General features: G+C 34.6%; 3 protein-coding genes and 1 non-coding gene across 8 annotated transcripts; 3 read left to right on the top strand and 1 right to left on the bottom strand.

Moving 5' to 3' along the window:
• On the top strand, positions 2,623-4,252 carry LOC109710468 (protein SPEAR1-like). Of its 2 annotated transcripts, none has more exons than XM_020233063.1 (5): positions 2,623-2,943; positions 3,051-3,122; positions 3,511-3,578; positions 3,744-3,831; positions 3,936-4,252. In XM_020233063.1, the coding sequence occupies exons 1-5, from the start codon at positions 2,698-2,700 to the stop codon at positions 4,053-4,055; spliced, it is 594 nt and encodes a 197-aa protein (XP_020088652.1). In that variant the 5' UTR covers positions 2,623-2,697; the 3' UTR covers positions 4,056-4,252. The 2 variants fall into 2 exon arrangements, with proteins under 2 accessions (XP_020088652.1, XP_020088651.1); XM_020233062.1 differs by having other exon boundaries at positions 3,048-3,122.
• TRNAS-CGA lies at positions 5,148-5,229 on the top strand. Its single transcript has one exon. It is a non-coding gene; the product is annotated as a tRNA-Ser (tRNA).
• LOC109710466 (NADPH:adrenodoxin oxidoreductase, mitochondrial) lies at positions 5,736-11,037 on the bottom strand. Of its 4 annotated transcripts, none has more exons than XM_020233057.1 (13): positions 10,782-11,037; positions 10,260-10,364; positions 9,761-9,874; positions 9,349-9,402; positions 8,939-9,055; positions 8,675-8,784; positions 8,503-8,576; positions 8,229-8,290; positions 7,663-7,858; positions 7,192-7,255; positions 7,014-7,081; positions 6,661-6,806; positions 5,736-6,368 (listed from the first exon to the last, which is right to left on the bottom strand). In XM_020233057.1, exons 1-13 carry the CDS (start codon positions 10,902-10,904, stop codon positions 6,132-6,134), a joined length of 1,470 nt encoding a protein of 489 aa, XP_020088646.1. In that variant the 5' UTR covers positions 10,905-11,037; the 3' UTR covers positions 5,736-6,131. The 4 variants fall into 4 exon arrangements, with proteins under 4 accessions (XP_020088646.1, XP_020088647.1, XP_020088649.1 ...); XM_020233058.1 differs by having other exon boundaries at positions 9,761-9,888; positions 10,782-11,034; XM_020233060.1 differs by having other exon boundaries at positions 9,761-9,846; positions 10,782-11,034.
• On the top strand, positions 11,412-13,979 carry LOC109710467 (probable inactive nicotinamidase At3g16190). Its single transcript, XM_020233061.1, is given in 6 exon segments — positions 11,412-11,579; positions 11,581-11,631; positions 11,852-11,971; positions 12,363-12,594; positions 13,156-13,272; positions 13,583-13,979. Coding segments are annotated over 6 exon segments (771 nt in total). The 5' UTR covers positions 11,412-11,426; the 3' UTR covers positions 13,681-13,979.

Here is a 14,199-nt window from a genome sequence, read left to right as displayed (position 1 = left end):
TGACACAGAATTCTTCTATACTATATACAAACAAGATCAATATTTCTGATCGAAATAATTTAGCGCTATATACCACTTTTATAAGATTTTTTATTTCAGCCGTTAAAAATTATTGATTTTGAAGCTTTCGATTGCTAGGTAAATAATATCGAAAATCGTAAAAATTATTTTTAGAAACTCCAAATATGCTAGATCAGTTTAACGGAGCCGATCGTCATTCGGAAACTCCATCGACGAAACGGCTCAGGAGCACGGAGGCCTCCGTGTTCCTGAGAGCACAAACAGCCCTGCTATATATATATATATAATATAATATATATATATATATATATTGTTTGTGTGTATGGTATATATGTAAATAGGGGTGAAACGAGCCGAACACGAGGCTGACTCACTAAATATCGAGCGAAAAATCAAGCTGCTTGTTCGGCTCGTTTATTAACAAGCCGAACACGAGCTAGCTAAGAACAATAAATTAAAAAAATTAGTATTAAATATATAAAAAAATAAATTATAAATCTTATCCATAGACTTTGATGTAATAGTTGAAACTTTACATATAATTGAGTCTTTTTATAATTAAGCTCGCATTTATATTTTTTATTTGCTAAAAATTAAATAATAAAAATATATATTATATATAATTTATTTATTATATATAAAATATAAATTAAATAATTATATAAATATAAATAATGTATTCGAGCTTTATCGAGCCGAACACGAGCTGTCGCTCGCTCGTGTTCGGCTCGTTTATTAAACGAGCTAAAAAAATTCAGCTCGTGTTTGGCTCGTTTACTAACGAGAGAGCGATCTCGAGCTCATTTCGAGCCGAACACGAACTGCTCGCGAACAAGCGAGCTGGATTGCCACCCCTATATGTATAAATACACATTCATCTTTACTAGGCCTAAAAATAAATCATCTATTTGAGGTTCTTTACAATATTTAGGAATTTTAATAGCTCTGTTACAATGTACAAGAAGCATATAAAAGTAACTGCGCACATGTATAAAATAAAAATAAAAACTAAAATAGAGCCTGCTCCAACAAAATCTAGTTAAAAGATCTCGATAATTACGTTATATAATAAGTGTGCTGGGATTTTTGCTAATTTGACGTCCTATACCATAAACATATATATATAGATATATATGTTAGAATCGAGAATATGTAACTACGAATTGGTATATATAGTGGCTAGCTACTTGGCATCATGGCCAGCTATTTTAAGCAAATTATCAATATATATAACCTATTTCTAGTATCCATATATATATATATATATATATATATATATATTACTTTTAACATGATTTGTCAAGCTAATAAAATTACATATAAATTGGAGTTTTGTATTAATTTATTGAAAATACTTTGGTATCATGCTTTTAATTAAGTACCACTTTTGTTACTTGCATACTAATTTGTATTGTACAAGTTAATATGTATATAACACATTTACAAAGTAACACGCTTATGGTCAAGAAAGCGATATTTTGGGTTCTCATAGTACACAATTGCCAAAAATATGGATTTGAATAGAGCTATACTTTTAATAGGTAAGTGGTACTAAAAGAGCATCTTTTTTACGATAAGATAAAATTTGTCGAATCCGTCAAATTCAATTAGTAAATAATAATTAGATTTAATAAATCTATCTCTTACTATCAAAATCAATTATGTTATGTTAGTAAGCATTATGTCACCTATTCTTTTACCTTCTGAGGCTTCCTTTTTCCTTTTTCTGAAGTAATTTGACGTTTCTTTTAATCGCCATTATATTATATGACGCCATTATAGCAAATAAAAATCAGCATTGTTTCATAAATCAAACTATGCTTTATAAATCATATATAGGATGGTAATTAAACAATAGCATTTTACCATCCGATCATTTGTTCGGAAAACTAAAACTGAAACTATAGGAGGGTAAAGTGCTATACTTTTGAATCATAGAGTGGTACGCTGTAAATTTTTCTATATTAAGAGAGACTATTCGAAAATGAGAAATGCTAATATATATTATTCCATTAATTGATAATTGATGAGCTTTGTGCAGACGTTAAGGAAGCTTCTTAGTACTACATAATAAATTAAATATATATGGTCAATCTTAATAGGCCAACTTAATTATGAGGATCTTTCTCTACGATTTTTTTTTAAGTACCGAGAGAAGCGTAGATCACGTTCCAAATCATTTTGTAAAGTTATCTTTACCAAACCAACCTCTTTCTTCCTCTTTATAATATAGGGGATCACATTTAAATATTTTCTTTTGAATAGAACACATTTAAATATTCCACCACCCATAACGCATGTAAGATTTTTAGAGCTACATATACTTGCTAAGAAAGATCTCTCTCTCTCTCTCTAAACGAGCAAGAGATTAGGAGAGCAAAAAAGTCAAGAATATTAAGTAAAGAATATTAATCTAAATCTTCATAGAATCCAATCCAGCAATGCAGTAATTACTGTTTGAAGTTCTCCTTATATAAAAAGTCTCCTGGAGATACGTACTTGTCCTTGTATATATATATATATATATATATATATATATATATGAAGGAATGTACCACACCTTTCTCCTCCTCTCTCTAGATCCCTTTCTCTCTCTCTCTCTCTCTCTCTCTCTCTCTCTAGATTTCTCTTGTAGCTATTTTTGGTTTTGGAAGAGTCCTTGCTTTGTTTTAAGAGATGGGAAGCAGCAGTTTTGGTGATTTTGGGTTGAATGATAATAATAGTAATAGGAATAATAATAATAATGGAAGATCATCATCTGGGTCATCTAGGAAGGGGAAAAAGTGTGGCCTGGAGAAGCCAAAGCAACCCCAAAGAGGTCTTGGAGTAGCCCAACTTGAAAAGATTAGGCTGCAAAATCAAATGATGTCCACATACTTTCCCTCCTTCCAATCTTCCTATCAAAGTGATCATACTAACAAGGTCTCTCTCTCTCTCTTTTTCTCTCTATTTTTTGCAATCTTTCTAGTTTTTTTTTTTTTTTCTCTTTTTTTAACATTGAATTAACGGTGTTTATATATACGTAGCAGGAAGATATGAGAACACATTTGGCATTTCAATCATGTCCGACTTCTTCGAGCCTTCGCCCGAATAATTACATGGTATGCATGTCAAGATTGATTTTTATTCGCAACGATTGTATCCAAGTGAGAAGAGAGATAGTCAGACACCAAAAACCAAGTAAACATTTATAAATCCGTTTTAGAAGGATTGTAATATTATTATATCTGATATTACTACTGACAGATATATACATTGAATACAATCATATTGTACAATAACTAAGAAAATTCATTGTATGTGATAGAGGTGTGTATATATGTAAATAAAGATGCCAATATCATCATCCATTCAATAAACCTAAAAACAGATGGACAAACTAAAAGAGATCAAACTGTATAAACTATTTTTCGTCCTATAGCTACTATGTTTTTTTTTGTTAGCCTTTACCTTACATGGTATGAATCATACAAATCTATATGTTTGTAGATGGGCTTTGGAGAGACTACAACCAATGACATCAGATTTACTGGATGCCATCCTAGTGCAACAGCCAGGTTACTTCTTGAACACTTTGCTCACTCATCTTTCTCCTTTCTTTTGTTTTTTTTTTCCATTTTAAATGGCTCTTTTTTTATATTATTTTTTTACTTTGATTATTTACCATGTATAACTTTTTCATGATGGTCGTGGACTAATGTTCCTTGTTAATTTGGATTCAGATCTTTATCTGCTGGCGATGAAATGTTTCTTACCTATGATTTTATGAGACCAATTGAGACTCTACCACTTCTAGCACAACCAGTTGAGGTAATAACCTGCATACACATTTGCAGATTTATATATCATTTTCCTAAGCTTGCGTATAACAGATAACAGTATACTAAAATATGTGGTGATGAAATTATATTCAGGACTCTGTACAGAAGAGGAGACGGAACGACCGATGTCGTTCAATGGGTTCAGTTAGTAATAACTCTGATTCAAGTGATCAGTCACAAGAACTAGACTTAGAGCTCAGATTATCTCTATAATTAGGTGCATGCAAGGATTCAAGTCTATGGATGATTAATTCCAGTTCTCTCTCTCTTTTTTCTTTTTCTTTTTTTCTTGCATTGCACAAAAAATATCCAGTGTTAAGACATTTTTGTATGTATTTGAGCTCATGACTCATTAAAAAGGATGAATTTGATTACATCTTTTTTCCTTTTTTCCTTTTTTTTTTTTTTAACCAAGGAGGAGTATTCCTTAATTATGTCTCGATTTCCTTTAGTGCTGTCGAAATTAAGTACCAGAATATACGTACATAACAACATGCATAAATTCTTGCTTCATCTATTAATATATGATAGCATACTTGCAAAAATCACACTTAAATTTTGGCGTCAACTGCTTACATATGTTGCATTGTACATGTATGACATTTGGTAACATCAAAATTGACCTTACGCAACGAAAAATCCTCAGCTAGCTAGTCTACTGTGTTGTAGATCAATTAAGCACCATGAAGAAAGTAAAATAGATGTATACTTCACTCAATTAATTATGATGAACTGATGATCGATGGTTGACGAACAAACAAATTATGTCTAATCGGTAAACTTAGTTGACGAACAAGTTGTTTCAAGCATTCTGCTTCTCTGCATTTTCTTCCTTCTTGTTCACGAAAAATGCATGCGTAGAAAATCATTCTATGTTTAACTCAATTTGAAAGAAAATTTGAGAGTATTAATTAGTTGCAACACACGACTCCATGTTCTCTTTCAAAGGGACCATACTACCCGGGAGCATTTGAACTCCTGGTATTTGAGACCCCTCAAACACTGAAAGCACTACTAGTATCATTAGTTACATTTAAGACTAAGAAATATTGTTTGTACACCCAAAAATTGGGTATAAATTTTACATACAAACTATCCAAATGTTTAGAAAATCTGTTTGGATTTTCAGTGTTTAAAAAAAACAAGTGTGAGAAGACTAATATATATAAAAAAAAAAGGGTATTAGATGGAGTGAGCATAAGATTTACTCCTTGTTGAGTGTATACTGTACAAAAATCATTGCTAATGTGAAAAGTAGAAGAATTATTAATTTATAACTGTTTGTTTCTCTCCAGTAAATAACCGGTCGATATGTCCGAGTGGTTAAGGAGACAGACTCGAAATCTGTTGGGCTCTGCCTGCGCAGGTTCGAATCCTGCTGTCGACGCGTAAATTTTTTATTTTTAATTATGGCCTCTTGTTTCTCAAATTTCAAATCTCAAAGTTGAATTTTTAAATCAAAGTTTGCAACTTTGTTTTTGTTTGTGGAAAATTTTAGATCGCCTTTACTTATGCTACCGTTTTTTTTTTTCTCAGACAAATTTCAAATCACAAAGTTGAATTTTAAATCAAAGTTCGCAACATTGCTTCTGTTTGTGGAAAATTTTAGATCGCCTTTGCTCGCTCTAAATTTTTATTTTCAACTATGGCTTCTTTTTTTTCTCAAATTTCAAATCCCCAAGTTGAATTTTAAATAAAGTCCGCAACTTTGCTTCTGTTTGTGGAAAATTTTAGATCGCCTTTAGTCATGCGAACATTTTTTTTTTGTTTTTTTCTCAGGGAAATTGTCTGTAATCATAAATCCAAAAAGATGCGTGGCGAACTAGCCAACTATACATTCCAAGTCCATTCGATGGGCCCTAAATTTTTACGTAAAACATAAAACAGGATACATAAATTAATACTATACTGTTGCTCATACTTTTGTTTTGTTTTACGAGAAGGTTCACATGATATAAGATTCATAAATACAGGGGGTAAAAAGATTAAACTACTATTCAAAAGTAGCTTCTTAAGCTGGTTCTACAATCTTAAACAAACCCCAGGTGAATAAGCAAAACACCTCCAACCAAATAATCTGATAGAAATATGTATGGAAATATCTAACAAGCAAAATTTGGAAGTGCTGATCAGTTTTGATGGCCATGTAGCTGAATCTTTTTGCTTACAAAATAGCATCCCACTATTTGTATAATCACCGGATTCGAGCTAATACAGAAATGAACAGTAGATTGCTCTTATTGCTCTCTTCATGCTCGGAGCGCAACTGGAAATAATCGTCGTTCCCTTTTATCCATTTGTTGCAACCCTCAGCAGCTCATCCCATGTAGTGATTTTTTCTCTGGGCTTGTTTTTAAACTGACCCAGCATCCTTTCTTTGGAATCTATTCTGGCCCAGCCATTCAACTGCACGAATGGGATGTTCCTATCTTGTAGACTTTGGAGGAGCCCTTCCCTACCTGCCTTAGGCGAGCCCGAGTTAGGAATAACTAATCCATTCTTCACATCCTCCATAATACTCGCCACCTGCCAATATGCACCAAAATCAGTTGTGGATCAACCAAAAATAAGGTAATTGATCGACATCGAACAACAAACCATTTCCTCGTAAGAGCAGAGATGAAAGATGTTAGGTTAATTATAGATAACTACCTCAAGTTTGATCCAGACTTCAGTTTCATACTTAAGAGCTTCAATTATAACAAATTAGCACCTATGGTTTGTTTCGTAAGTTTAATTGCCCTTTAAAACTTTTGTTTTGACTTTCAGATGTGCATAAGTTTGTGCAATCAAAATAGTGACAGTTTATAGGAATTACAGTTTCCTCAGCACAATAGAGGTTTGTAGCGATGATCCCAGTTGGCCCTCTTTTCAACCAACCAGCAACATACAAGCCTTGCTCCACAATTGCCTTCTCTGGTTGATCACTGCTGAGCACCTTGCCCTTCACATTAGGGACTACGCCTGTGAGAAGAATTCGTAAGCAAAACAAAAGTAAATGCTATGCTACAGTAAGTATTGATGATTTGGTTACTAACTGAAAGAGCACACAATTTCATCTCAGTACGCAGGGGAAAAGATGGCAACAGTAATGGAGAAACATTATAAGATATAGGACAAAAAACTTCCTACAAAATTTATGCTGATAAACTGAAGTAATATTAAACTCACCTCTGCGCTCGTCGAAAGGCAACCCGTCTACTGGCAATGACTTGTAACCGATGCTTTTCAATACCAACCTACAAGAAAGACGTAATAAACCAAATATATTCTTATTCTATTTGGCATTGCAATCTTGAAAATACATAAACGTTTCAAAAGATTGCAGATAATTAGTCGAAGCACCTACCCACATTTGATGTCTTCAAACTCACCAGTTCCCACTGCTACCTGTTTCCCAGAAGCACCATTTTCTATACAATCAAGAAAACCATTGTGGGAATCAATTTATAAGATGCTACCGATGTCTTCCAAAAGAATATAAACATGGAGACACTATCAAACTAGAGTGCACATCAAAATGGGCTTCCGAAGTTTCAATATTTTTTTAATTCTGTACCTCTACTCAGAACGGTCATTATATATATCTTGGTGGAATATTCTGGAATGAAATATTCTAGAACTTGTTAGGGGAAACCACTAAGTTCTGATAGAACTTGACGGAGAGGTACTCAATAAAATATATGATGAAAAGATAGGGGCTAAAATCAAAATTTTTGAAGTCCTCATATACCCTTTTCAAGATATGCTATAGCTCAAATAATAAACAAAATTGTACCAAACAATTAGATGGTTGCAACTCTATGTAATGCCATCAGACCTTTCAAACAGGTCTTCTCAAGCCGCACACCACCAACTCTTGAACTAAGCTCAGAAGGAAAAAATCTGTCAGGTTTCCTAAAGAACATGAAGTGAAGATCTCTGTCATCAACACCATCAAGCTCTCGAGGTGAGGTGGCCGCTTTCGAGAACAACTCATAAACTCTTCTCTGGATTCTATTCTTCTTCAGTTCTTCCTATGAAATGTAAATATTTTAATCAGGTATTAGAAAATTGTTATTTGAATACAAAAGATGAGATAAACATTAGCCAAAGAGTGGGTTAAAGTTAGTAAAATGAAATCAAAGGGATGTACAAGTCAAAAGAAAATAAAACATTTTACTGAAGGCACACAGCAGAAGCAGCTTGTAGCACTAGCTTGAAAATAATAATAGATTTGCATATCAATTTAATGGTGGCAAGATATAGAAATTCAAGACGATTGAGGAGAGCATTCAACTGAGAAAATACCCTAGAATTTGTTGTACTTGCAACCATATACGTCAGAATTCAGGGCATTAGAAAGTACAGAGTCTAAGGCATTCTGGCTCAGATCCAGATACGAACCTCATCTACTGGAGCTGTAACTAGGTCGGCCTCCTGAACGTGAACACGCAAATTTCGCATGCCTGCGTATATGGACAATCGATTGTACCAATTGTAACAAAATCAATCAGTGCCAAGCCATGAATCTAACATTTAAAAGCCTTGCAGAAATAGTATGCAATATTCATGAAAGGCTCTTTGCAGGTATATTTAGATAAACACTAAAATTTGCAAAGGATATTTTAATTAATCTCTCTACTCATAAAACCTATCATGATAAGCATTTGGATTATACCTAGAATTTCACGCAGCTCCTTTGCCGTGCAAGCTGCCTGTACTGGGCCTCGTCTCCCAACCAAGTACACCTTTCTATAATTGCCAGTAGTTGCAAATAAACAAAATTTGTCTCAGGTGGAAAGTATATGGGAACATGAGGTATATTTAATTGGATAACAAAAGAGACAAACCTTATATTGCTCTCCCGCAAAGAAGCTAGAGCATGATCAGCAATATCTGTAGTCTCCAACTCAGATGTAGGTCGCAAAAGAATACGGGCAACATCAAGAGCTACATTACCCTAACCACAAGAATTTTGAAGTTAGTCCAGCTTAATTTAAATACATAATGCTCAAGGGAGGGTGCAAAGAAGAGGTAAGCCCTTTGATGAATCATGAGCGTTCAGACGCTTAGCTTTAAATGAAAGAAAATTATAAATAAAGCTTGTAAATTACCTGTCCAAGAACAACAGCTGTATCTGTGCTTTTCAAGTCAGGTGACATATCACAGTAGTCTGGGTGCCCATTATACCACCACACAAATTCCCTAGCTGAATGTATGCCTCTCAAATCCTAAGGAACAGAAAGTACAAAAGATAAATACAAAAAATCACCAATGAAAAGATAAGACAAAAGTTTTTTTTTTAAAAAAAAATCTTCAGATAATGAAAAATATGAAATGGTTTCCAGTGCCAACTCCAACATTAGGGCCTATTTGGCTGTGTTGGGGCTTCTGCAGAGTTGCTAGTTGAGCACAGCTACTCAAGGAAGCATGCCAAGAGATCTTTAAATTACTTACGACGTTGCCAGATTCCACAGTAAAAAATTTGAGAATCCAAATATTAGATAACAAGAGACAAACTTACTTCCCCAGGCACACCAAGAGATCTATCACTTTCAGCACCATAAGCAAGCACAACCTGCTCAAGAAAGAATATCAACCAAATTCGAGAGTCGAATACAAGAAATCCTTATCATCATGTACACCGCTATAAAATCTAAAATTTAAAATACACAACTGAAATCATCTATTTACATGTATACCACTATACAAACCTTAATAGTAATTTCAGGAATCTTCCAAACGATGGATAGAAGTTGGTGCTATATTAGAAAAAAAATTCTAAAGAGGGACAGTTTTCTAAATACAATTGTAGTTTTGAATGCCATGTATGAAAAGTCAAATTTTGCAGGGATAAACAAGTAAAAAATCTCAAGAAACTTAGCTGCCCAAAACAGGAATTGCAAGTGCACATAAGTATATGGTGTCAATCTTACCACATCATACATCTGGCGAAGGTCTGACAAAGTCACATTGGTTCCAAGTGAAACATTTCCAAAGAATGAACACCGGGCATTTGCTGCTACACGAGAAAATTGGTTCACCACAATCTGTTGTCAAGTTTCTGGTAGTATTGAGCTTATTAAGAAACATCTAGCATTAAACATAAATTAACTAATGTACTGTTGCTAAAGAACTAATTCCTAATAGAAATTGATGCAACTGAAGATTAACGCAAGGTTGGAATAAAACCATCAAATATGCATTGAGAGTATCACCGGCGACAAGAATACAGCACTATTCAGGAAAGGATTCTTCAACAGACTAAGCATTATTAGTTGCAACAGTAAAACTTACAGATTTTGATATGGCTAAGTTTTGTCATTGATGCTGATGCAAAATCGTATTACATGGTAATGTTACAATTAAAGTTTAGAATTTTGACAAAATTAAGCCAAAATCAGTGGACCCATGAACTCAAAATACGCTCCTTACCTTTGTTTCCGGATGATCCGGCGCCACCCCAGAACGAACCAATCCGAAGGGTGTCGGCAACCGATCAATAATATCAACCTCTGCTCCTTCATGCGCCTTCAACATCTACAACCAGAAAACTAAAAGTTTGATGGTCTCTCCGAATAATGCGATGCACAACGAGAGTTATAAATATACAAGGACTCCCTCCATTTAAAAATAAGTACTTTTCTTTTGATTGGCACCCCCTCAAACTTGTGATTCATTTGATTTAACTTATTTTCATCAATCAAATTGGCGATTTTGTCGAATTTAACTGTTCTGAACACTATTTCAGCAAATGACCGATTTCGTTAATTGTGAACAACTTTTATCAAATTTCCAAAACAACTAAAAAAACCCAAATTTGAAGTGTCTATTTCAAAACGCCCTATTGCCGAGTGGTCTCCATTTTTTTTTAAAAAACTCAGATCAAGAATACAAATCATGATTAAAGAAACAAAAAAAAAAGTAAAAAAGAAAATAATATATATCATAAATCACCTTCTCGGCAGTGTAGAATCCCGCGGGGCCGCTACCGACGACGCAAACACGAAGAGGGTTGAGATTGAGCGAAGAGAATCCCCTCGCCATTAGCCTCCTCCCGTGGAAAAAAAATCTACCCATTTTTTGGGTAATTCTATTGATCTTGTTTTGGGATAATTCGATCTCTTTTGTGTTTGGTGATGAAGAGAACGAAGATCGAAGAAATACGCTTGTTGAGATTGGGTTAAAAATGTAAAAGGAAAACAAAAGGGAAAAACGAGAACAGTAGGGAAGGAGAAAAATGAAATCGGATTCGGGCCGAGTTCGGGTTCAGGTGAATACGGGTGGTTAGGCGCGCAAATGGGTCGAACATTATCGCCTGATCCGATAACAATATATATATTTTTCTGATTCTTTTTTTTTTTCTTTAATTCTTCTTTGAGCGATGCTTCTACACTTCTGAGTCCGTTGACAACTAGTATTTGCACATCAGCACATTCCGAAAGCAAACGGTTAAATATTAAACTAATTTTCGTATCAATCTTTCAATAAAGTCCCTCACAAACTACCATATCTGCTGTAGCTACAACAATTCCCTCAAAACCCCCAGGACCTTTTTGCACTCCAAATAAGTAATAAGTAAGAAATATTTCGCCCTTTTTTATGACATCGTGTCTTTTGTTAATATCCTATCTTTTCATTCTCGTCCTCTCCTTAAGAGAATTTAAGCAGGTCGTTGAGAACTTCTCCAGAGTCATCGCCGCCGCCGCCGCCGCCGTCGCCGGCGGTCGCCATGCCGCCGCCCCTTTCGGCGTCGGCTGCGGCCGTAAGATGGAACGAAACGGCGATGCTCGTCATTGATATGCAGGTGAGAGGGTTTTGTTTATCCATATAGATATTATAAGGACTAGACCATCGAAAACGTTAAACATAATCTTGATTTTTGTTGATGTTATTACAAATGGTTGTTGAAGTGGTCTCGAAATTAATAGATTGCTCCTGCTACATGAACATTAAGTGTAATTTTTGGAGGAAATTAATAAATTTTGTTTGAATCGGAATTGGGGTGGTAATAAATATGTTTTTAGAAAGATTTCATTTTGCCGGAAATGGAAAGCCCGGTGCTGGTGGCTGGAGCGAAGGAGATCGTCGCCAGCGTCGCCACCGCCGTCGCCTGCGCCAGAGGCCGTGGCGTTTCAGTAATTTGGGTCAGTGCAATGCCATCCTTTTTTATTTTCCCTCGTTTCTTACTTTTCATTTTGATCTATAATTCTTGTGTTGTGTTTGAATTGCTAATAATGGACAAACTTACATTGGCATGAGAAATATTTCTTCTTCTGTGATTGTTGTAAACTTGGGATTTTGACGAAATTGTTTCATTAGATTATATCTTCTGGTATTTTGTTTAGTTTAAAGAAAGAATCATAAGAGAAGACGAGCAGGGTTTGTTATCTACCGAATTTGTTCTGCAGTTCAAAGTGTTTTACTTTGCTTCCGTGTGGTTTCTAAGTACTAGTTTAGCATGCGCTTCTTTAGAACATTATAGTTCTTGTGTACTTAAGCAAACATGAGAGTTAGTATAGAACTGAAAAATTGAAGGTTGTTCGAGAGCACGACCCTTTGGGAAGAGATGTCGAACTCTTTCGCAGGTGCTGGTACGCCGATGGTAAAGGGCCTACTATGAAAGGTTCTAAAGGCGCAGAACTCATTGACGGGCTTATGATGAAAGAAGGAGAATATAAGTTAGTGAAGACACGCTTTAGTGCGTTCTTCGCGACACACCTTGATTCTCTTCTCAAGAGTTCTGGAATCAAGAACTTGGTTATCGTAGGTGAGCACTTTGCATTTGTCTAAATGTATAGATTTCGCTTCTATTGTTAAGCTTCTTACTGCAGTACATAATAGTTACTTTACAAACTTTGGTAGCTACTGCTAATAGTTTCTTTGCTTTATCCATGGACAGTGTGGCCAAATTTGAAATTGTAAAATTTATAATTTCCCCACGCATCTTGTTGATTTACTGTCTACTTTTAGTAGCACATTATCATTGCAAATACAAATAATAATAATAATAGATTATAAGATAATTTTGTTCTGAGCCAATATTTTAGCTGTGAGACTTGCATTACAGTTGGCATATCTGTTGCTGGTTTTCTTATGCTTTTTTTTTTTTTTTTTCTCTTTCTCATGCTGGGTTTGCTGATCATTTTTGGCTGTGTAATTCTTTTTTCTTTCGACTGTAAGATATTTGGCTGTATAATTCATGCTTAAAAGATGCATCATATCTTCTTCTCTCTTGGGCTATTATTATTATTTTTTCTTTTTCGCTCTCCTCTGATATGATAACTATTTGATAATTAACTTGCAAATTGGATTTCTTTCTGTTGCCCAGGAGTTCAAACACCAAACTGTATCCGACAAACCGTCTTTGATGCAGTAGCATTGGATTACCAAAATGTTACCGTCATTGTTGATGCAACAGCTGCTGCGACGCCCGAGGTTCATTCGTGTGAGCTCTCATGCTTTTCTCATGTTCACTTCTAGTATTCACTTATTATTCTATTTGTTTGAGTAATCAAAGATTCCTCATCAATGCTACACAAATACAGCACTTCTGGGCTTGGATTACATAGGTTTCTGATATTTCTTTTGGTTAAAAAATACTCTAAATTTCCCAGGGTGGTCAGGCATATATTTGTTTTTTTCTATTTTGGATAGTATGGCTGTTGATGAAGATACTATTCATACAGAATTTGGTAATTACAAATAAGGCCCAACTTATTTATTTATTTATTTATTTTTGTTATTCCTTGAACCAGCAAACATCAGAGACATGCAAAATATTGGAGTAGCAACAGTAACTTTGCAGGAATGGTGTTGCTTGGATGCATCCTTGGAGAAAGCAGAGAAAAAATAGCAAAACCAACTTTGAAGATATATGGTAAAGGATATTTGGAAATATAAATCTAGAAGTTGAGAAATAGAGAATAGCATAAGAGGAGCATACTTCAAGAGAAAAAAATTTTTTGTTTATTTCTTATGGTGGTAATGAAGGTTAATGAATCCAAATGGCAAGAAATGTTTGCTTATTTTGGTTCTGATAATGTACATCATGAAGAACTGCCTTTTGCGACTTACCGTTATATATCTGTGCGCGTTGTACAAGTAAATATACTTGGAGTGAGATCATTTACCGTAGTTATTAACTTCTTATAATGCAGTTAGTGCTCAGCTTTGGTGGTATGTCTTAACTTGAATAATATAATGCATAAGTGCTCAGCTTTCGTGGTATGTGTCTTTTACGCTGTGCTTTAAATTGTTTTAACTTGAATAATATACATCTCTTAATCGATCGTGTGATAGTTTCTTTCACAGTTCGGTTACAAGCCCTTTTAGCAAGAGCAAATTCATACTAGGTCCAGGTTGGCCTCATAGG

The sequence above is a fragment of the Ananas comosus genome, linkage group 5 (genome assembly GCF_001540865.1).
Source record: "Ananas comosus cultivar F153 linkage group 5, ASM154086v1, whole genome shotgun sequence".
Lineage (NCBI taxonomy): Eukaryota > Viridiplantae > Streptophyta > Magnoliopsida > Poales > Bromeliaceae > Ananas > Ananas comosus.
This window is presented reverse-complemented; position numbering and strand designations above follow the sequence as displayed.